At 49.7% G+C, this 23476-nt stretch overlaps 2 protein-coding genes and 1 non-coding gene across 6 annotated transcripts in view; all 3 read right to left on the bottom strand.

Moving 5' to 3' along the window:
* RFFL (ring finger and FYVE like domain containing E3 ubiquitin protein ligase) overlaps nt 1-3104 on the bottom strand; it is a 77365-nt gene extending 74261 nt beyond the window's left edge. Inside the window, exon 1 of one of the 2 annotated variants that reach the window (XM_005220052.5) lies at nt 2924-3104. The gene's annotated coding sequence lies outside the window, so the exon portion shown is untranslated. Of the gene's footprint in view, nt 1-2318 lie in introns of both variants that reach the window. The other variant, XM_059878428.1, reaches the window with a different exon arrangement.
* A 7863-nt stretch (nt 3105-10967) lies between these two features.
* Nucleotides 10968-22677, bottom strand: RAD51D (RAD51 paralog D). Of its 3 annotated transcripts, none has more exons than NM_001046304.1 (10): nt 22403-22657; nt 22065-22126; nt 21759-21877; nt 17330-17411; nt 16943-17077; nt 16329-16424; nt 13779-13869; nt 13583-13653; nt 12018-12182; nt 10968-11853 (listed from the first exon to the last, which is right to left on the bottom strand). In NM_001046304.1, the coding sequence occupies exons 1-10, from the start codon at nt 22482-22484 to the stop codon at nt 11776-11778; spliced, it is 981 nt and encodes a 326-aa protein (NP_001039769.1). In that variant the 5' UTR covers nt 22485-22657; the 3' UTR covers nt 10968-11775. The 3 variants fall into 3 exon arrangements, with proteins under 3 accessions (NP_001039769.1, XP_010814074.1, XP_024836003.1); XM_010815772.4 differs by having other exon boundaries at nt 11219-11853; nt 13504-13653; nt 22403-22677; XM_024980235.2 differs by lacking the exons at nt 21759-21877; nt 22065-22126; nt 22403-22657 and adding an exon at nt 17643-21603 and having other exon boundaries at nt 11219-11853; nt 13504-13653.
* On the bottom strand, nt 11905-11975 carry MIR2331 (microRNA mir-2331). The gene has a single exon (NR_030853.1). It is a non-coding gene; the product is annotated as a microRNA mir-2331 (primary transcript).
* Nucleotides 22678-23476: the final 799 nt, after the last annotated feature.

Here is a 23476-nt window from a genome sequence, read left to right as displayed (position 1 = left end):
TTTTCCCGTGCCTCTGGGTCATCATTCACTAGCCACTGTACTGGCAAAACCAGAATAGAAGAAAAGGTTAAGAATAATCGTACTGGTAAAAAGCTGGAAAAACCAGCTTTTGTTTTCCTATTAGATTTTTAAAGAGCTGATTTTCCCCAGAGGAAACTCAAGATTTTTATGCTTGCCTTGAAAAAGGAAAATGTTTAAAAACAGGTAGATTCTCTTAACGCTCAACTGCTCCAATTCTGAACATTAATGGGCCCAAATGCATCAAACATGTGGAATAGTCACCCTGAACTAGAAAGCAGAGAAACTTCATGACAGTCTTAACAAAGATAAAGGAGGATAATGGGTTTAAGCTAAGAATGGCATCATGAGGATTAAATAAAACTACTGTCCTGACCACAGCAGATAAATCCTGGAAACTGGGAGAGCTAAAATCTTTCAACACGTAAGGCCAATGATTCCAGCCCATCTAGGACGGCTTTCATCTAAGATACAATAGGATACTCTATTAAGAGCCCAACAGGTTTTAGGGGTTTAAAACTCCAAGTAATATAAACTCACAAAACAAGAAAGGGACCACACCATCTCCCTATTGAAGGAATGGGAATTTGTGATTGCCTACAAAAAGACTGTCCTTTAGATTGCCAGAATCTTTCTTACAGAAACACAAGTCACACCTACCAATAATCAGTAACCAAACAAAAATAATAACCAGTAACCACTACCAAACAATAATGAGGAAGCTCACACCTCACGGCTTCAGCAACAGCAATTTAAACTATGCATTCTCATTAAACTCTAAATTATAACTCAGTTCTGTATTGCAGGTTATGAGATTTTAAGGTGCAGAGGTTAAATCTTTCCTCTCAAAACATAAACCCTATAGCCAGTACAAGTTTCATACAAAAGTCTCTAATCTTTTAAAACAACAGCAGTATTTATTAAAGGTTCTAAGAATAAAAAATCAAGGTGGAATTAGTTTCCTCAACACTCCTTGGGTTTACAAGGGTGTTTTCAGAAAGTTCTAGGCACAACACATTTTGTGCACTAAACATCACAATGGACAGGTAATTAGGGAAGAAACTGTACCCTTTCTTTGTTATTGCTGCTGTTTGTTTTGTCTTTTTAAATGCTGGTCACTGAAAATGCTTTTTCCACTGCTATCTTAAGATAGTGCTAAGCAGAGTGGTATCAACTGGCTTGGTCATGAGAAAGTTTTGAAAACAAATTAATTTCTAACCTTTTGGAGAACAGCTCTCTTTTTGTGCATGTTATTTTAGCAATGGGTTAAATTAAGTCGATTTCAAAGATTTACAATCCCTGACCCTAAGGTAAACAGTCGGGATAACAGCTATCTTCCTGATCAATATGGAAGTTTCTAGCGGGCTGATCTTCCTAAACAGACATTAAAATGTGTGTGTGCGTGTCCAAGATTACATGGAAACCTTCTTCATGCACAATCAAGTTATTACAGTTAGGCCTGCCACATCAAACTGTAATTGTCATACCCAATTTGCAAACTTAAGAAAATAACACCTCTAAATAAACTGTAATTTATGACTTGTATTCTGAAGTCCGGAATTATTAGGAAATACGCTATAGAATTTCAGAAATGCTTGCCATCATCTATTTCCTTGAATGTGAGGCAAAACAATCAAAAAAGGATAAAGAAGTCGTCAAACCTGAAATCCCCTGAACTAGCTCCCAACCCTAGAATTCCATACACAAACTCGGCCAGCACCGTGTCCCCTGCCTGCTTCCATTCCTAGAAAAATGCTCCCGTAAGTGGACAACCCTGGCCACACTATCTTGAACTGTCACTGGAAAAACAACTACTCCGCACACAGTTGCAGCCAACAGGGGGTGACAAGAGGGGTCTGCCCTCCAAGCCATCTGTAAAACGGGATGGGCAAGAAACTTTCTTAGAAGGCCACGCAACACCTGGGGATGTTTGCTCCTTACGTTCTGGTGGCCTTTAGCCAGGGGGCAAAGTCACAGTTGTGGGTGAAGCCCTCTGTCGGAGCTAACAGTAACTCTGCCCTGGGATAGACCGGGAGGAGCACAGTACACTCTTCCTTGATTACACAAGCAGTTTTCCCCCTAGAACAAATGACAGGCCAACAGAAAGGAAAAAGTATACTGTTGTTTCTATCTTCAGCCAGCCTGACATCAAGCTCTGAGCAGGCAGAAGCCTGCGAGGCTGTGGCTCCCCGGGTCGAGCACTCTTCCCCATGTCTGGTCAAATGTCTCGTGGGCAACCCAGCTGCAGAGGCCCCACCGTTCCTCTCCGTCTTGGCCACTGGCGACCTCATACAGGTTACCTCAGGGGAACAGAAGACAATTTCCACCAGGGGCCCCTAGGTGGGGAGGGGGGCACGTGGGTGGGAGAAGCATAGCCCCAAACTTCTCCATCGAGCCTCCGAACTCCAGCCTCCACCTTCTTCCGAGAAGCCCGCGGGGCTCCTGCCCTGGAAAGTAGGGTCAGGCTAGTTCCTGAACGCAGGCCGCCGCGCGCACCTGCCTCAGTTTCCTCTGCTTCAAAAGCCGCATCTTTCCCCCCCACCCCCACAAGCCAACTGAACCTGCCGATCGGGTAGGGCGTTTGGAGATATATGATAACACACGGCTCCCGTTAGTGCCCCCACAGGTGAAGTGCTTCTGTGAGGGGCACTTTTTAATGGGACAGGTGCGGGCTACCTTGAATGCGCAGACTTTTCAGCGACGGAGGGCTTCCCCTCATCCCCTGTGGGCAGCGAGCGTCTCAGGCCGCGCCCCGCACAGAGGAGGCGCCCCCCGCCCCCACCCAGGACCACAGCCTGGCGAGACCCCGAGGCCGAGCAGCGCTCCCCCACTCCGGACTCCCCTAGAAGCCCAGCCTAGGCCGGGCGCCCCGCGGACCCCAGCGCGGGCGCCGCTGCCTCCTCACCTGTCGCGGCCGCCTGCCCAGCCCCGCACCTGGGAGGGGAAGGGGAGGGGAGGGGAGGGGCCGGATCCGGGCCGCGGGCGCCTCAGGCAGGGGCGCTGCGGGCTGCGCCGCGGCGGCGTCTCCGGGGCTGAGGGGCGCCGGGGGGCGGTCGCCACATCCTCGCGGGCGGCCCCAGGAAGTTGGCCCCCCCTCCGCCCCTCAGCCATCCCTAGCCGCCGGGGCCGGTCGCTCCCGCCCCTCGCGCAGGCCCCGCCCCTCGCGCAGGCCCCGCCCCCGGCGCGGCCCCGCCCCCTCGGGAGCGCGCCGCCGCCGCTCCTGCCGCGCCCGAGCCACCATAGAGAGGCGGGAGGCGCGCGGCAGACCAGAGGGCGGCCTCCGCACGCGCGCGCCCCCTGGCGGAGCCCCGGGCCGCGGGCTGCCGACCCCGGCCCACGAGCCTGAGCCCCTGTGTATGGCGACCCTACTCCGCTGTCGGGGCGTCTGCTGCTTCCAAGTCGACAGGGGTCACCGCACTCTGCGCGGGAGCTGAAGGGTCCAAACCGTGGTCCAGCTTGGAGAGCGTAAGCAAGCCCCGGAACATCGCAGAACTCGTTTCAAAAGAAAATTTTGAAAGTTGCCTCACTTCCATATCCCATTGTTCCTCACCACAATGTCTATCAGCAAGTGATGGCTCCCCCAAATTACAATGAAAGAAACCCAGGCCCATCGGGGTTCACTATCTAATTCAAGGTCGCATGATTGGGAGCTATTAGAAGCCAGATCTGAAGGACATCAAAACCCACGTTTGTCCCATGCACTCTATGGCACCTCCCTCTCAAGCATTTCCCAGTCTAAAGTGAGGAAACTCCTCAGAGGGAGGCCCTGGTAGAATGAAGATGACTCTGTAGGGAGGAACCCACCCCAGCCGTTCATCATCAACTGGGTACCTTTCAGCAGGTACTTAACATTTCTGAACTCTCCTTGCCTCATCCCTGAAGAAATTGGTACTGTTGGTGTGAGGCAGGTTGGTATGAGGATTAAATAAACCAATACATAAATTCAGAAGTGCTTAGCAACTATAAGGGGGCTTCCCTGGTGGCTTGGTGGTAAAGAATTTTGCCTGCCAATGCAGGTTGGTGAGTTCCATTCTTGGGTCTGGAAGATCCCCTGGAGAAGGAAATGGCAGCCCACTCCAGTATTCTTGCCTGGATAATCCCGTGGACAGAGGAGCCTGGTGGGCTACAGTCTGTGGGGTGGCAAAGCACAACTGAACAGCTGAGCATACACACAGTAAACTATTAATACAGAGCACTAGAGTTTGCATGGGGAATTGTTACCCAAGGTGGACTAATCTTCTTATACCTTAGTTTCCTATGGAGACCTCTCAGGGCTGTCCTGAACAGTTTGTATTTTAACAAAAGTAATATCACAAAGAAAAGTGGAGTAAAGATGATATCATTTATACATGCAGTCTCTGTCACTTTAAAAGTATTATTTCCAGTCTTTACAACCCAGCAAACTGAGTACTATTATTCCCATGTTATTTTTTTTCAATATTTATTTATTTGGCTGCGATGGGTCTTAGTTGTGGCATGTAAACTCTTAACTGTGCAGCACGTGGGATCTAGTTTCTTGACCAAGGATCGAAACCCAGCTCCCTGTACTGGGAGTGAAGAGTCTTAGTCACTGGACCACCAGGGAAGTCCGTCAGTCAGTTCAGTTCAGTCACTCAGTCGTGTCCGACTCTGCGACCCCATGAACTGCAGCATGGCAGGCCTCCCTGTCCATCACCAACACCCAGAGTTCACTCAAACCCATGTCCATCAAGTCGGTGATGCCATTCAACCCTCTCATCCTCTGTCATCCCCTTCTCCTCAATCTTTCCCAGCATCACAGTCTTTTCGAACGAGTCAGCTCTTCGCATCAGGTGGCCAAAGTATTAGAGTTTGAGCTTCAACATCAGTCCTTCCAATGAACACCCAAGACTGATCTCCTTTAGGATGGACGGGTTGGATCTCCTTGCAGTCCAAGGAACTCTCAAGAGTCTTCTCCAACACCACAGTTCAAAAGCATCAATTCTTCAGCACTCAGCTTTCTTTAGAGTCCAAATCTCACATCTATACGTGACTAATGGAAAAACCATAGCCGTGACTAGATGGACCTTTTTTGACAATGTCTCTGCTTTTGAATATGTTGTTTAGGCTGGTCATAACTTTCCTTCCAAGGAGTAAGCGTCTTTTAATTTCATGGCTGCAATCACCATCTACAGCAATCTTGGAGCCCAGAAAAATAAAGTCAACCACTGTTTCCACTGTTTCCCCATCTATTTGCCATGAAGTGATGGGACCAGATGCCATGGTCTGTTTTCTGAATGTTGAGCTTTAAGCCAACTTTTTCACTCTCCACTTTCACTTTCATCAAGAGGCTCTTTAGTTCTTCTTCACTTTCTGCCATAAGGGTGGTGTCATCTGCATATCTGAGGTTATTGATATTTCCCCCAGCAATCTTGATTCCAGCTTGTGCTTCCTCCAGCCCAGCATTTCTCCTGATGTACTCTGCATATAAGTTAAATAAGCAGGGTGACAATATACAGCCTTGACATACTCCTTTTCCTATTTGGAACCAGTCTGTTGTTCCATGCCTAGTTCTAACTGTTGCTTCCTGACCTGCATACAGATTTCTCAAGAGGCAGGTCAGGTGGTCTGGTATTCCCATCTCTTGAAGAATTTTCCACAGTTTGTTGTGATCCACACAAAGGCTTTGGCATAGTCAATAAAGCAGAAATCGACGTTTTTCTGGAACTCTTTTGCTTTTTTGATGATCCAGCGGATGTTGGCAATTTGATCTCTGGTTCCTCTGTCTTTTCTAAAATCAGCTTGAACATCTGGAAGTTCACGGTTCATGTATTGCTAAAGCCTGGCTTGGAGAATTTTGAGCATTACTTTACTAGCATGTGACATGAGTGCAATTGTGTGGTAGTTTGAGCATTCTTTGGCATTGCCTTTCTTTGGGATTGGAATGAAAGCTGACCTTTTCCAGTCCTGTGGCCACTGCTGAGTTTTCCAAAGTTGCTGGCATGTTGAGTGCAGCACTTTCACAGCATCATCTTTCAGGATTTGGAATAAATTAACTGGAATTCCATCACCTCCACTAGCTTTGTTCGTAGTGATGCTTTCTAAGGCCCACTTGACTTCACATTCCAGGATGTCTGGCTCTAGGTCAGTGATCACACCATCATGATTATCTGGGTCATGAAGATCTTTTTTGTACAGTTCTTCTGTGTATTCTTGCCACCTGTTCTTAATATCTTCTGCTTCTGTTCGGTCCATACCATTTCTGTCCTTTATTGAGCCCATCTTTGCATGAAATGTTCCCTTGGTGTCTAATTTTCTTGAAGAGATCTCTAGTCTTTCCCATTCTATTGTTTTCCTCTATTTCTTTGCATTGATCACTGAGGAAGGCTTTCTTATCTCTCCTTGCTATTCTTTGGAACTCTGCATTCAAATGGGTATATCTTTCCTTTTTCTCCTTTGCGTTTCGCTTCCATTCTTTTCACAGGTATTTGTAAGGTCTCCTCAGACAGCCACTTTGCCTTTTTGCATTTTTCTTGGGGATGGATTTCTGTCTCCTGTACAAGGTCATGAACCTATTCCCATGTTATTAATGAAGATCTTCCTATTGAAGTTTACCCAAAGCCACACAGTTAGGAAAAGGCCAAACTTGAATTTGAAACCAGGTCTTTGCACCACCAGGAACACATGGAAAGACTGGCCTGCTAGCGGCCTCCAGCACCTGAATTAACTGTGCCCATCTTTTTCCTGTCTGGCTATTTCAGTCACTTTCCTTGATGCACTGCCTCGTTCCCTCTGCTTCTCCCCAGGGGTTTATCTTCCCCCAACAAAGGCATTTATTGTCTCCTCTTTTCCCTTCTCTGACTCCTTTTCTCTTTAGATGCCATCCTCTCTTATTTCTGAAAGAGCTTTGTGACCCGTGATTAAGGCACATCTATTCCCCACCCAAACTCTCCTTCTCTTGATGTTAATTATTATCATAGAAAGTTAAGAGGTCCAGAACAAGGATGGGGTGAGACCCAGAGACATCTGTTTGTAAGCTTAGTTTTTAAGCTTAAGTGCACAGTTCCGAAAGGGAGTGCACTTAAGCCACCGATGGGCCTGATAATTGGAGTCAGAACTCACAACATCCTATGGAAATCATTTTTTCTGGGCCCTCTGGTCCGTATTACAGCTAAATCATTGAAATGCTGCTAACTAATATGCGTGTCGCTAAAGCAAGGAGGGGCTCAGAGCTGCATTTACCCACACACCTCCTTTCTCCACCTTTCATATTATCACCATCATTATTTTTCATCTTTATCGTGCCCTTCCGCAGAGGCACTCCATAATGTACCCGTTGTGCAAGTAATCTGAAATCCTTTTCAGCAAGCAATAGTATTTAGTAGTAATAAAACACTAATTTGTCTACCAAGTGACATATTTATAGGAGCTGTTTACTTTGACGTATTTTTATTATTTCTACTCATTTGCTAAGTACCTTCCGATACATATTTATGAAGCACGTACCTTTCCCCAAACGGCAATGAAAAAATAAATCATATTATTTCTTGTATTAGTAGCAGCGTGGCTTGTAAGTCCTAGAGCCCTGATTTTTGTTATGTTTGGCAAGAACTGGAAGAATTAATAGTGATTGAGCACCTACTATGTGCCAGACTCTGCAGCAAGCACTTTACATAAATTATCTGTTTCATTTCCTGAGACATTTATTTTACCAATGAGGAAACTGTAATTCCTCTGCAACATATATTTTATCAATGAGACAGAGACATTACCTTGTCCAGGTAATTTAGCCAGGAAGAGTCCAGCAAGGTTTTGAACCTAGATTTTCTCCTGACTCCAAAATCCCAATGGAGAAGGAAATGGCAACCCACTCCAGTATTCTTGCCTGGAGAATCCCATGGACAGAGGAGCCTGGAGGGCTACAGTCCATGGGGTTGCAAAGAGTCAGACACAACTGAAGCCACTTAGCATGTACATATAGCTGCTTTACAATGTTGTGTTTCTACTGATAGTTTCTATTGTATAGCAAAGTGAAGAGCTATACATATACATATATCCTCTCCTTTTGGGATTTCCTTCCCATTGAGGTCACCACAGAGAATCAGGTCAGGTTCCCTCTGCTATACAGGAGGTTCTCATTAGTTATCTATTTATACACAGTATCAATAGTGTATATATGTCAATTCCAATCTCCCAATTCCTCCCACCCTTCTTCCCCCCTTCAATATCCATACATCTGTCTCTACTTGGCAAATATCACCTGTACCATTTTTCTAGATACCAAACGTGTTAATATACAATATTTGTTTTTCTGATTTACTTCACTCCATATGACAGTCTCTAGGTCCATCCATGTCTCTGCAAATGATCCGACTTTGTTCCTTTTCACGGCAGAGTAATATTCCATTGTATCTATGTACCACATCTTCTTTAGCCATTCCTCTGTTGATGGACAGCAGAGCTTTAAACTAAGCTCAGGGCTCTCTGCAACTGCACTGGTCACACTACCATGAAGCGGGCCTTGCCTGCACAGAAGGAAGCTGTCACCAGTTTCTCCCAGGTATCCTAAGCCTTTCAAGTAATATGCAGTTGAGGGCCTATGATATGCCTGGGAAAGTATCTGGCATTTTACATAAGGTATATGATCCTAAAGCAATTCTATGCAATAGGTATTATTTTCCCCTATTCCCCAATGGATGAAACTAAGGCTTCAAGAGGCTGATTGATCCAATGGCATACAGTAAGTGTCACTGCTAAGACCAGGTTATAGGAGATATAAATCTCGTTCCTTGACTTTGTATCCTTTTCACCATATACCTGTTGTCTTCCTGCAAACCCCCAGCTTATGTTGAGACTCTTACACCCAGAAACTAGGGAAGCAGGGAAGAACTAGGATTCAAAAGCTACTCAAGGAGTCAAGTCTGTGCAGCAGGTCAAGTGCATTTGTTCAGTTCCAAGATGCACTGAATAAGATGTGGACAGGACTTCCCTGGTGGTCGTGTGGTTACGACTCTGCTCTCCCAACGCAGGGGGCCTGGCTTTGATCCCTGGTCAGGGAACTAGATCCCACATGCCACGACTAAGGCCCAGGGCTAGTTGCCAGGGGCAGAGTCCTGTCGGAACGACACGGGCTAGTCTGGAGCAACAGTGAACGGTGCTCCTCCTCGTGGCCAGGAAGGCTGCCTGGGGGAGGCTCTGTGGCTGGAATAAGTCCCTGCTGAGGGCGGAACTGTACCAATTGAAAGCTAAAGGCAACGTGGACACAGAATCCTGGCCAAGGAATCGAGAGTCCTAGGTTCCAGCCCCCGTTCTGCCGCTGGGACTGTCATTTCTGCTCTTGGACCTCACTTTCCTGCTCGGCTAAATGACAAGACGGGGCATATGGTCTTTATTTATTTGGCTGCCTCGTGTCTTAGATGCAGCACGTGGGATCTTACTTCCTCGAGCAGGGATCGAACCTGCGTCCCTTCCATTGGAAGACTGATTCTCAACCAGCACACCACCAGGGAAATCCCAGGGCATGTGATCTTTACAGGCCTCTCAAATCTACAATCCTAGGGTACTGAGTCAGGGACAAAGCACCTGATGCCACATTCAGGAAACACGGCAGATGTGCCCAGGGCAGAGATGGCAACCAGGCTCCACCCTGAACATCAATTTCAACTGACTGGTGGTGGCCACCTGGGGCGTCAGGTGGAGAAAAAACTAAAATTGCAAAGGTCTCTGAGCTCGGCAAAAGGGAATGCTTGATTTATTGCTGATGCCTGCGTGGGTTCAAGATTCCCAAATGGTACAAATGATGGGGATGTGCCACCCCGAGCTTAACATTTTGTTTGCTACTATGGTTGCCACGAGCTTCCCGGGTGGCGCTAGTCATAAAGAATCCACTTGCTAATGCAGGAGATGTAAGAGACAGGAGTTCAGTCCTAGGGTCAGGAAGATCCCTTGGAAATGGCAGCCCACTCCAGTATTCTTGCCTTGAGAATCCCATGGACGGAGGAGCCTTGTGGGCTACAGTTCATGGGGTAGCAATCGAACACAACTGAGGCGACTTAGCTTGCATGCATAAGGCTGCCATTATGTACCCACTGCTCCTAGTAAGGAGGCTGCAGGCTTATTTCTCCCGAGAGCCTGTGGAAGCGCCAGCGACAGGGTTCCTCCGGTCCTGGCTCACCAAGCCTGTCCTCACTCAAGCAGATACCCTCGGGGGTTGCCACTTGCTCCAGTCCTCCAGACCTCTTCCTTTTATCCCTCCTGTGCTCATCATCTGTAAATGTTATATCTTCTGCCTCTAACTCTGACCCCGCTTCCTGCAGCCAAGACACAACTAATTAACTACACAACAGGCTCTCAAACCGAGAAAGGCAACCTTCCTTTAAAAAAATTGTGGTCAGTAAACAATCCTGATCATGTTCTGCCTTTGATCTCCCCTTCCCTGCTGTCCTCCCCTCCACCCAGCCGGGGCTACAGCTCACAGAGAAATGGTCACAGCACCCGTAACAGACCGGGGTGGGGCGGGGGTGGGGGGACTATTTCATACACTGTGGTACAGCTGGCAGGAAGAGAGGGGTAATTACGTTGCATCTTGGAGCCACCGGCAATGAATTTCTGCATAAAGGACTAGATTTGCCGTGTATTATTTACGCCAGCATCAATTTTCCCAGCTGGCTCTATTGACTGTGCAAATTCTTCCCTGTTTATGGGCAAGGCCATGGTTCAGCACCTCGGCTTACTCTGTACCGTGGAGGGGCCCACAGGGCACCATGCATGTTAAACAGGCGGCTGGATTCACCGCGGCCAGGTCACATCTTCCCTTCCTGTTAGTTTCTATCCCTGGCACTGCAGTGAGCTCCCGGCCTCACCTGGGCACGGTGAGGCATGCAGGTGTCTGAAACCAAACCGACGAGGGAAAGAGGAACAGGGGTTCTCTGGGTCCTCACTCGGGGAAACTGAAAAGCCACCCTCTGGGGGAAAACAGATGGCTCTGCAGCTCAGTGAATTTCTTTTGTATTATTATGTTTTTAAGAGCAGGATCTAGATAAGGAAGAGTTTTGGCACTAGTAGTAAAGAATCCACCTGCCAACGCAAGAGATGCCAAGAGACATGGGTTCAATTTCTAGGTTGGGAAGATCCCCTGGAGGAGGAAAATAGCAACCTGCTCCAGTATTCTTGCCTGGAGAATTCCACGGATGGAGGAGCCTGGTGGGCTACAGTCCATGGGGTTGCAAAGAGTCAGACACAATTGAGCATACAACACGGGTTGCATTTACAAGGTTACTTCCACCCAGTAAGTCAAAGACAGAGTTAGGGGGAAAGGAGCCCCATCTTACAGATGGAAAAACAGAGGCAGAGAAAAACAAAAAGAAGAAGGGAAACAAAGGTAAGCCAGAGGCCCCAAGCTCAGTCACTGTGTCAGGATGGAGGGTAGGACGGTGATGTACAGGGTTAATCCGTCCTCTTAATCCACCAGAGTGCCTCTTCAGATATGCCCAAGTCCATGAATCTGGCTCCTGCTGGAAACACACGTGGTAGAAATAAGGGAAGAAAACCGGGTACCAGCATGAATTTCTGGGTCCTTCCACAACAGCATCCTCTCTTGCCAGTAGCACTGTGTTTCCAGAGAAAGGAGCTGAGGGCTGAGATGGCTTCCCAGCGAGAGAGTGTCTCTAGCGCCCCAGGGGCTGCCGGCAGCGAGCAACAGGCATTACCCTGCAGGTGAGTTGGGGGCCTTGCGGCCTGTCCCTTCCCCCATCAACAGCACCATCACGTGTGATCTCCCTGGAACACTGGGCTCTGCTCCTAGTGTCCTTTGTGATCTCCCTGGAACGCTGGGGTCCCCAAGCTCCCTAAGTCCACCGTCTCCTGGCAACCTGTTGGCTGGAAGAAGACAGGAGGGAAGTGTGAGTGTTTGAGCTGAGCAGCCCACGTGGGTAGCTTCTTTGGCTGCAGGGTCTCAGCCTTGAGGAATTCACAGACATCTGCAGGCACGGAAGCCACCCTCAAGGGCCTGGATTCCTGGCTTTCCCCTGGGACTGGCTTACCAGACGGGGGGATTTGGTCAGACACACCACGCGCCAGCTGCCCAGAGATCCTGAGCTTTGGGTGCTGTCCAGGAGAAGCCGGGTGCTGGGCACAAAGCTCCAGGAGCGTCCCAGGGCAGGTTTCAGTTGCCCGCTGTCCCTGTCTCGGGTCATATGATTGGTCACCTGCGGCAGAAAGAACCAAAGGCTTATAGACTCATAATGCTGGTATAGAGGACATTTGCTCCTATGGCTTCATTTTACAGATGGGAAAGCTGAGGCCAGGTACAAGGAAACAACTTCCCCAAGGCTCCATGACTTATCACCAGTCTGGAGTCAGGACCCTGGGCTCCTGACTTGCACAGAGCTCTTGCCACTAAACCACGATTCCGGGACTTCCCTGGTGGTCAGCGGTTAAGACGTGGGTTTGATTCCTGCTCCGGAAAGATTCCATATGATGTGGAGCAACTAATGCCTGCATCACAACTACTGAGCCTGTGCCTGAGAGCCTGTGCTCCACAATGAGAGAAGCCACGCAGCGAGAAGCCTGCACGATGCATCGAAGAGTAGCCCCCACTCGCCGCAACTAGAGAAAGCCCTGCCCAGCAACAAAGACCCAGTGTGGCCCCCCACCCCAAATATGCAGCCGCTGAAAGTGGCACTCTTAAAGAATCTATTAAAAGATTCGAGAAAGGGTGTCCTTTTTTAAAAATTAAAAAAAACCACAAGATTACAATTTAGTTGGAAAGTTGATTAAAAGTATATGTTATATAGGCAGAGAAAAAAGATTCAATGAAGGTATATATAAAAAAAAACTAATATGGTCTCTGTGGATGTGAAGATTGATTACAAACTGGACACTTATATTTAACTATTTTTTACCTTCTTCTATGAGAAGCATGAAGACTTTCAAAAAATTACTCCACAAGCAGAAAAAGTTACTCTAAAAGCAAAAAAGATCCTGGAAAAGGATCTGGAAAGCTCTGGAAAAGGCAAGTACTTCATAGAAAGGGACAGAAACCAAATCAGTGGTTGTCTGAGGCTGGGGGATCTTTCTGGGGTGATTGAAATATTCTGTATCTTGATCTCGCCAGATACGACTGTTATCAAACCTCAAAGAGGTTACTCTGTGTGAATTACACCTCAATAAACCTGACTTAAAGAAAGTAAAAAGAAAAACAAGACTGTCCCCGGGCTCCCCTGGTGGTTCAGTGGCTAAGACTGTGCACTCCCAATGCAGGGGGCTCAGGCTCAATCCCTGGTTGCGGAACTAGTCCAGCATGCCGCAACTAAAGATTCTGCATGCTGCCACCAAGTCCCAGCGCAGCCAAATAATTAATTTTTTAGAAGTGTTAAAAATAACATTGCCTGATCCCCTGGCTATTTATGTGTCTGATCCCCTCACAGTCTGGCACTCTAGATGACCCACAGAAGTTGGGCTATGACCCTTTCCCAAAGGGTCACTCTGGGGGTTCAGAAGCTGCTGTTCTAAGGAAATAGAGAGCACCTGGAAAGAACCTCCTCACTTGGTGAAGTCCAGGGACCAGAGAGAAGGCTAGCATGGCTGGCCAAGCCCACTTCCTCACCAGCACTGCCACACTGAGGTCCCGGGCCAAGGTCTTCAGCTCTCGGGCCAGCTGCATCATCAAGGCCAAGCCTGGAGGAGAAAAAGCCAAGAGGGTGGGCAGCGGGGCAGCGGGGACCCGGCTGGCCGAAGACGGGACTCCAGAGCCGGCAGGCAAGATCACGACCCTCCACCCTGTGCTCTGCCACACCACTCACCTTCCCTCTGCTGACCTCCCAGAAGTGGGGCGACCACCGCAGCGACCGAGTCCACAACCACCACCTTCAGAGTCCCGGAAGAACTGCTGACCTTGGGGGAGTGATGGGAAGCAGATGCCACCAACCAGTTGGCCTCCAGGGGGCACCCATTACCAGACAAACCTGCTCCTCTATCAAAAACTGGTAGGAAATAACCTCTCCCACCCCAAATATAGCTGCCCCTCCATGATGGAACTCGAGCAATGCCTTTTCCCGCCACCCTCATGTGTATGTATAACAGATTATACTGAAGACTTGGGCTTCCCTTGTGGCTCAGCTGGTAAAAAATCCACCTGCAGTGCAGGAGACCTGGGTTTGATCCCTGGGTTGGGAAGATCCCCTGGAGAAGGGAAAGGCTACCCCACTCTAGTATTCTGGCCTGGAGAATTCCACTGACTGTATAGTCCGTGGAGTTGCAAAGAGTCAGACACGATTGAGTGACTTTTACTTGCACTTTCACTGAAGACTTGGATGGACCGAGAGAGTTTAAATCTCAGGATATCAGATACTCTAATTACATTTGAGAAATCCCTGCTCAGATCCTATGGTCCCTGATCAGAAAATTTTTTCTTTTCTGTTTTTTAAAAGACTTTTTTGACGTCAACCCTTTTTAAACTCTTTATTGAGTTTCTTACAATACTGCTTCTGGTTTATGTTTTAGTTTTTTGGCCCCGAGGCATTGAGATCTTAGCTCCTCGATCAGGAATTGAACCCGCACCCCCTGCATTGGAAGGCGAAGTCTTAACCACTGGACCAGGGGAGCCCCAGATGTCATGTCACTCTTTTGATTAGGCTTCATTATATGTCAAACGGAATGCACTGCCAGCCCATGATCACATTGTTACACAGGACAACTTGTTGCATTTTGCTCTCACACGTATGCTGTCTTGCAGGAGCACGCGGCCTTGCTGTGAACTGCCTATGGAAAGCACCACATGGCAGGAATAGTGGGCAGCTTTGAGGACTTGAAGACGGCTTCTGCCAACAACCAGCTGCCAGCAAGAAGCTGAAACCTCTAGGAAATGAATTCTGCCAACAACCTGAATGAACTTCTAAGTGGTTCTTCCCCAGCTGAGCCTACAGATAAGAGCACAGCCCACCTACCACCTTCATCACAACCTAATGAGACCCTAAGCAGAGGACCAGGCCAAGTTGTGCCCAGACTTCTGACCTACAGAAATTAAAATAATAAATACATGTTGTTTTAAGTCATAGTTTGCAGTAACTTGTTATGCAATAATAGAATACATATCATCTAACAGTGCTACTGTTAAAAAAAAAAAAGTCTTTTGTCCTGGGAGTTGAGAGGTTTGAGTTATAAGCTTTGATCTTAATGTTAAAAAAAAAAATTTTTTTTTTGGCCATGAGTTATGTGGGATCTTAGTTCCCCAACCTGGGATCAAACTTGTGCCCCTTGGAATGGAAGTGCAGAGTCTTAACCACTGGACCACCAGGGAAGTCCCTAAGCTTTGTTCTTATCCTAAATATGTGGTGACTGTGGGCAGCTCACTGAATGTCTCTGGCACCCCCTTTGCTCGATCCCAACAAGAGGGTTGGATTAGGTCAGGACTACTTCATGTCTCAACACATGGGGAGGCATAACCTGCTATGATTCCTATGCCAAGTATTCGTTCAACCATTATATGGTCTAAAGTTTGTTAAAACGATTTATGTTACATACAACCCGAGGTATGCCCACGGGAACATCATATGCTTTGGGGTGAGAGGTAAAGTTTAAGATAAATTAAACTAGTCTCTCTAAGGCTTCTCCCAAATGTAAAGGTATAAATATCATGCACCATATCCTATTCAAGCACCCATCAGGTATATCAGGGTACCAACGCAAATGCCATTCCTAACCTCTCTCCCTTGTCAACAGGACTCTGAATGTGTTCAAGCACTGGGCAGAAAATCTGACATCAGGGAAGGTGCGCCCAACCTCTGGACTAGGACATAAAAAAAACATAACTCGGTTCTTGCCAGTTAGGTGTAAAGGGAACTGGGAAGTGTAATGGTGGGTTCTAGAGAAAGAGGTACAGAAAAGGGGCATATATCACTACCCTGGATATGGATGTGTGAAGACGTGCTGCTTGGAGCCATGGCAGCCACTCTGCAATCATGAGGGGGAAAAGCCAGAGAATCAGGCACACCAACCTACAGCCCTGATATTATGGGTGTGCCAACCTCCAGACTTATGTGAGATAATTAAACGTCCTCAAGGTTCAAGTGTCTGTCAGATAGATGCTATTAATTTGCAGCTGAATGGACCCAGTTGGAATGTAGAGATGAACAGGACCGATCCTTGCACTCAAGGAAGGGGCTTACTCTTTAGTGGGGAAGATGGGCATGTGAACGAGAAGGCAAAGAATTGAGGAAGGAAAGAATTAAACATCCAGAAATCCCATCCTGGGAATGGCGGGCACAGCTAGAGTCACCAGATTGCACACCTGCCCACACGCAGACAGCATAGGTGAGCTGTGGGGAGCAGGGAAGGCAGAAGATCAGGCTCACCTGCTGGGACACAGCGCCTCGCAGGTCCTGCAGCACGTCCAGCATCTGGAAGATGTCAAACGCACGCACCACCTGGATCCTCTGGAGAGCTCCTGCCTGAAGGGGCAGGAGAGAGAAGGGAGGGCCTTGGAGAAGAGGAGCCGGGGGTCGCGCAAGATGAAGAGGGATTTTGAGGTTGAGAGAGAAGAGGCACTTAGACACAAGGACTCAGGTACAGATGGCAGTGGGCTTTGTCTGCTGGGCTGGTTCGCAACATGCTGGCTGCCTGGGTGCTGAGCTGCAGAGCCAAGTCAGAGCTCTGTGGGAAGGAGTGGCAGTGACCAGTGTGCCTGCCCTGGGCAAGATATGGGGGAGAAACACAGAGGCTGGGCGTGTGTCTGCCCTGAATGAGGGGATGCCACGGATTGGGTTTCTAGGAAGGATCGTTGTGGGTAGCATCCAACTGGGATGACGTCATAAAGGGGAGGCTTTACAGTACAGGAAGCATTGGTGGAACAGCAAGTTTTAAAGCCAGAAATGACCAGTCACCCAAATGGTCCAAATTCTTGCCGTGTTAGATAATGGGGTCTTATGGTGTCAGAACCTCCAAGGAACCCAGGCTTCCTGCCATTTACCTGCTCCTCCTCATCCGGGGTCCTGGCCTGAAGCAGCTGGAGAATGCGGGAGGCCGTGAGCCCTCCATTGGAATCAATGTAGAGGACGTTCTGCTGCAGGCCATGGGCCACGTGTGCTGCCACACAAAGACATACCTGAGTAGAGACGGGTCATTGGGTGAACCTGAGCTCTCAAGAAGGGCCCAGAATGGGAGTCCCCCACCAAATCTCATTCAGATCCCAGAGGCACGGATGGGCCCCGAGACGTGAGTTCAAGTCCCACTCCTAACCACCCGTCTTCTCTCTTCCAAGCTCTGAAATCACAGGATGCTGGCAGAAGCTTCCCCAGAGATCCAGGACTATGCATCCACCTCCCCCAACCCTCCTAGCTGCTGGCTGCAGGTGTACCTGGGTTTTGCCGCTACCCGGGGCGCCTACAATTTCAGTCACTTCTCCAGTGTAGAGACCAGCATCTAGCAGTTTGTCCAGGCTGATGGCAGAAGAGGAGGGAAGAGCATCAACCGAAGGGATTGGAGGGGAGGGAGCAGAGGAGGGGAGGAAGAACAGCAAGACATTCCTTCCAAGCATTGTTCTGTCCAGAGATGTTCTGACATCTCTGGCCAGGAGGCTCCTCCTTGTGGAGTCTCCTTTGGGGAAAGCCAGCATGGCCGAGTGTTTCCCCTCTGGCTCCTCATCCTTTCACTCTCGCCTTAAAGATCACCTCTGGGTAATCACTTCTCTCCAGAGATCTCTTCGCTGCCCCATTCAATGGTTCTTCTCTCAATCTCCATCGCAGCCCCTTCTGAGTTCCTTCGATAGCACTGCCCGTAGTTTGTCATGGTTTAAAACTCTGAAATAATTACAGATTCACAGGAAGTTGCAAAACAAACAAACAAACATGTAGTGAGGTCCCGTGTACCCTTCAGCTGGTGTTCACTAATGGTAGCATCTTTTACTCTAAGATGGTTTGTTCTCCATCTTAGTGCAACAGCGAAAAACAACACTGGTGGCGTCCACAGAGCTGCAGCTCCATTCCTTCCACGTGTGTCCGTGTGCACAGTTCTCTGCCGTTTCATCCCACGTGTGGGTTTATGGAACCACTGCAATCAAGACAGAGCATTTCCATCTCTGCAGGGCTCCCTGTGCCACCCTTTTATAACATTCATCCCTAAATCCCTAGCCAGCCCCTGGCAACTGCTTAATCTGTTCTCCATTATCATCATGTTATTTCAAGTATGTTGACTTCCCTGTAGGTCCAGTGGTCGAGTCTCTGTGCTCCCAATGCAGGGGGCACAGGTTCAATATCTGGTCAGGGAACTAAGACCTCGCGTGGCGTGGCCAAAAAACAATTTCTAAAGAGACCCAAGCATGAATATTTCTTAAGCTTCCCAAATGATTCTAATGAGCAGCCTGGGCTAAACCACAGGTCTGGACTCTACAATCAAGAATCAATCGCATTCCTGGCCATGAGGATCTCCATAAAGAATTCCCAAACCCACCTTGACATGGACAGACCCCCCGCCGCCACCACCACCACCTGCCTTATGGAACAGAAGTACAAGTGAGCCTAACCCTGTCTTGAACACAAGTGCTGTCTGGAATTTATCCTCCACCTTCCTGCCAAACTGGCTTTCGTTCATTCTTTCAGTCGCTCATTCAAACATCGCCTGAATGTCTCACATTTCCTATAGGCCTTTTTCTAAAACAAGGGGGAGGCAGAGATGAACAAGACACAGCTCTGGTCTTCCAGGAACCACCCTTCTCCCCCGGTCCATACAGCTGCTTCCAAGGCTCGCTGCCTGCTCTCCCACTTGTAAAGATGCCCCCAGCACTACAGGCCGTGAGAAGACCTACTGCAGAGGGACTTCCCTGGTGGCCCAGTGGTTAAGACTCCTTGCTTCCAAGGCAGGAGGCTCAGATTCAATCCTTGGTTAGGGAACTAAGATCCCACATGCCAAGTGGCCTGACCAAAAAAAAAAAAAAAAAGGCCGATTAAAAAATCAGAGAAACCTGCTTCATTTGGGTTAACCAGCATTTCGTGAGCTGTTGACTACAGAACTCCCCTCCCCTCCCGTGTCAGAGTTAATACCCATCAGGTGTCCAAAGACCACTGTGACAAAGGCTAGAAGCCTAGGGGTCATCTTTGATTCGCCACTTTTGTATCCCCCAGCAGGAAGGCTTACAGCATTTCTTCAATATGCCTCCTGCTGTCGCCCGCCCCAGATCTGCTCACAGCACCCTCCCCTGCTGTATCCTCCTGGGCCTCTCCTGCCAGCCTCCGCAGCCCCATCTGCCCCGCCCACCTCCACCCGTGCCTGTAACTCTACTTTCACGACACAGCCTCCTGCCTGGAGGGAGCAACAGGGCAGACGCCTTAGAGCTGAGTTCCTAGGCTTAACAGTGTGACAGGTGTGACCTCAAGGGCCTGGTCTGCCACTTACTCACTGCAGGATCTTTTTTCTTTCCCTTTGGCTGTGCCACCCCGCTTGCGGGATCTTAGTTTCCGAACCAGGGATTAAACTATAGTGGAAGCACAGGAGTCCTAACCAGCGGACCACCTGGGAAATCCCTAGCTGGGGGATCTTGAGCAAGTCTCTTAACCTGAGTCCCAGTTTCCCTATCTACAGGATGATGGCTTTCATTTCTTTTTAAAGATTTTTTGATGTGAATGAACCATTTTTAAAGTCTCTACTGAATTTGCTACAATGTTGCTTCTGCTTTATGTTTCAGTTTCTTGGCAGCAAGGCATGTGTGATCTTAGATCCCCATCCAGGGATTGAACCTGCGCCCCCTGCACTGGAAGGTGAGGTCTTAACCACTGGACTGCCAGCGAGGCCCCAGGATGGTGATTTTCATCGCAACAGGCTCACTGTAGTTGTCAAAGTGGTAGCCCCTCAGTCATGTCTGCCTCTTTGTGACCCCCATGGACTGCAGCCCACCAGGATCCTCTGTCCGTGGGATTTTCCAGGCAAGAATACTGGAGTGGGTTGCCTTTTTCTTCTCCAGGAGCTCTTCCTGACCCAGGGATTGAACCTGCATCTCCTGTGTCTCTTGCACTGCAGGCAGATTCTTCACCCACTGAGCCATTGGGGAAGTAGATGGATAAATGAAGAAGATAAGATAAAGTGAAGATAAATGAAGTGAAGATAAATGAAATAATGTACCTAGAGTAACAGTGCCTGCTGCCTGGTGAGCACTCGAAGAAGGCCCATCCATCCTCACTGCACAGAGTGGTCCTGAACCTCTCTGAGCTCCTCTGCAGTGACCCTTGGTGGCTGCCATCCTGCCAGTTTGCTCCCTGACCACTCTCTCTGTATATGCTGGTTTTATAAGCTCCCAAAGGCCAGGCCTGCTTCCTGTTAATCACCCCTTCCTTAGCTGCTTGCACACATGCTCACACCTCTCTCGTGCCACCTGCTCTTCTCTACCCAGTGGACCCCAGGTTCCTTAAGTGTGGGGGGCTCACCCATACCCATCTCCGGTACCCCTGCTTGACACTGGCCAGTGCTGTGAGGGCTCAGGATGACAGACCTGAGCCCTCAACCCAGGGAAAGCAAGCACTGTGCTGTGTGAACCCCGCCAAGACAGTGTGTTATGGAAACAGCGAGGGCCAAATCGATCCAAAGACCTTTGTGGTGGCAGAGTTCTTTATCAAATTCCACACAAACAGGCCAGGGAAGAGGTCAGACTCCCTTGGCCAGAAGCTACCTGTTTTCTTCCAACTCTTTTCTCTCTCCAAACACGGCAGAAGGAAACTACTCTCACCCCCTCCTGCTACAGTGTACAAGGAATGAACCACGTTCAGGAACAAGTACCCCAGGGCTGGAGCCCCACCACTGCCCCTGGCTCCCCTTGTGCTAAACTCAAGTGGGGTCAATAATCACGAATTCACAGGATCACGAAGAGATTATACAACCTATTGTATAACCTTGTTGTTGTTCGGTTGTCCAGTTGCATCCGACTCTTTGCGACCCCATGGACTGCAGCATGCCAGGCCTTCCTGTCCTTCACCGTCTCCAGAAGTTTGCCCAAGTTCATGTTCATTGCGTCTGTGATGTCATCCGACCATCTCGTCCTCTGATGCCCTCTTTTCCTTCTGCCCTCAACCTTTCCCAGAATCAGGGACTTTTCCAATGAGTCAAGTGTTTGCATCAGATGACCAAAATACAGGACTTCCAGCTTCAGCATCGGTCCCTCTAATGAGTATTCAGGGTTGATTTCCCTTAAGATTGACTGGTTTGATCTCCTTGCTGTCCACGGGACTTTCAGAGTCTTCTCCAGCACCGTAGTTTGAAGACATCAATTCTTCGGTGCTCCACTGTATAACCTACTACGTGTCAATGGCTGGTCCTTAACCTAGTCCTGCCGCACTCTCTTGCCCCGTCCACCCTTAAGTGGACAGGGAGGTAGGGCCAGAGAAGAGTTGCTCTGATTTGCTGAATAATAATGAAATACTGACATCTTGTGTTTCAGTGGTTCTCAACCAGCATAGATTTTGCCCCCAGCCCACCCAGGGGTCACAGCTGGAGATATTTTTGACTAACAGACAAGGGTTCTCCCCTCGGTGCTACTGGCATCTAGCAGGCAGAGGCCAGGGAAGCTGCCGAACGACCTACTAAACACGCAAGACAGGTTCCCCCCACCCCAATAATTCTGCATCCCCCAAAGTTAGGAGTTATGAGAAACGTTCTTACAGGGTAAGAGAACTCAGAAGTCCTGACCATCCTTAGCACTGTCTGAAAGAGCCTGCTGGCTGCAGACTCTAGCATCGAAAGCCCAGCGAGAGGCAGTCAGGTGGCCCTGCCTCTGACTTTGTCCCGCACGTACACACACAAACCTCCCAATGCCAGTGGACAGGATGGCCGTGGAGGTCTTCAGTTCCTCGTAGAGATCCGCGCCATTGAAGGGGAAAGCTGAGAACTGAGCCAGCAGCACCCGTCTCAGGGCGACCAGGGCCTGCGGAAGGGGCGGGGCAGCTCAGGACCCAGGCTGCAGCAGCCCAAAAGTGTTCGGCAACGACCCGTCAAAGGAGGGGGCCTCCCAGGGTCTCCGACGCCGCCGTTATCAATCTTTAGGAACCCCTCTGCTCGGGGATGGGCATTTAGAGACACCCAGGTGTGGAGCGTGGAGACGGTCAGCTCACCTTGTAAGACAGGCCACATTTCTGGGCGACCTCCTCCAGGTCTGCACAAACCAGGTCCACCACTGAAAACGAAACACGTGGGGTTGATGGGCAGGGAGGGAGGCCCGGGACGTCCCGCACTTGACTTTCCCGCGCCCGGGCGTACTGGCGGAGCCGTGGGACACGGCGCGGTGCCGGGCACACCCGGTGGGGGTATGGGGGGGTTCTACCCTCCCAGGGGCGTGGCTCGCCCACGTCCACGTTTCCGGGCTCCCCGGGGGCGCAGGAGGGAGGGGAAGGGCCCCTCCGGTGTGCCGGGGCCGGCCGTGTGGCCGTGTGTGGCGCGCGCCCGCGGTCACCTGTCTTGATCCCGCGGCTCTGCAAGAGCTGGACCATGTCCTGGGTGAGGCCCGGGCACAGTCCCGCCCGGAGCACGCCCATGTTCCCTGGGGGCCTGGGGCCACTCGTCCTGGAAGCATCCGCGGGGCCCTCTCCAGTCGTCCCCCACCCCACTCCCGGCGCCCTTTTCTGGACGGGCGAGGAATGCGGGAGGCAGCGACCGCGCAGAGAAAGCGGACCCTTCGAGAGCTCGGGCGCCCAGGGGCCAGCCCGCCCCGGCCGCGCCGCGGCTTCCGGCTTCCAGGCGTCAGGACTCGGCCTGCGGCGCCACCTGCCGGCTGCGGCGCGACGCGCAGGCCGGGCGGTCGGGGCGGAGACAGCTAGGGCTGCACGGAGCCAGGCTCCCAGCGCAGAGGTCAACGCGCCTGGCTCGGACGCTCGGCGCCCGCGTGCGCCTCCTCTTTCTCCTGGGCCACGCCCACCCGGTGCCGCTTTCGGTTCTGAACGCTGGGCCAGAACGTTCGATCAGATCGACCATCTCTACGCCCAGGGACCTACCTGTTAGCGAAGGAAGGCAGTAAAGAGTAAATCGAATAAATCAGATAATTACCGAGATTATGATGGCTGCTAAAAAGCAGCAGAGCACAGAGAGGGCAATCTGCTTCTCTAGTTTCCAAATAAAAGAATTTTTACGTATACAACGATAAAACCCCCGAGTGTATAGAAAAACACACGAATTTCAAACGTCCTTGGCTGGACCTCATCCTCTGGAAGAAAGAAAACTTAACAGGATTAGCTCCGCACAGTCTAGTAAGGTGGTGGTGGTGGTGGTGTAGTCGCTAAAGTCGGGTCCGACTCTTGCGACACCATGGACTTGCGAGCCGGCTGGGCTCTTCTGTCCATGGGATTCTCCAGGCAAGAATACTGGAGTGGGTTGCCATCTCTTTCTCCATATAGTGAGGTAGGTGCTATGTTTATCCCTGTTTTACAGATGAGCAAAATGAGGCTTGGAGGTGAAATCATTTGCCAAAGGCTTCACAGCCTATGAAGCTGTGGGCAGAGCTGGGCTGAAGAGCTTTTGCACCCACCCAGGT

This window comes from Bos taurus, chromosome 19 (assembly GCF_002263795.3).
Source record: "Bos taurus isolate L1 Dominette 01449 registration number 42190680 breed Hereford chromosome 19, ARS-UCD2.0, whole genome shotgun sequence".
In the NCBI taxonomy this organism is placed as follows: domain Eukaryota; kingdom Metazoa; phylum Chordata; class Mammalia; order Artiodactyla; family Bovidae; genus Bos; species Bos taurus.
The sequence above is the reverse complement of the archived record's forward strand: the minus strand, read 5'-3'. Positions and strand labels throughout refer to the sequence as shown.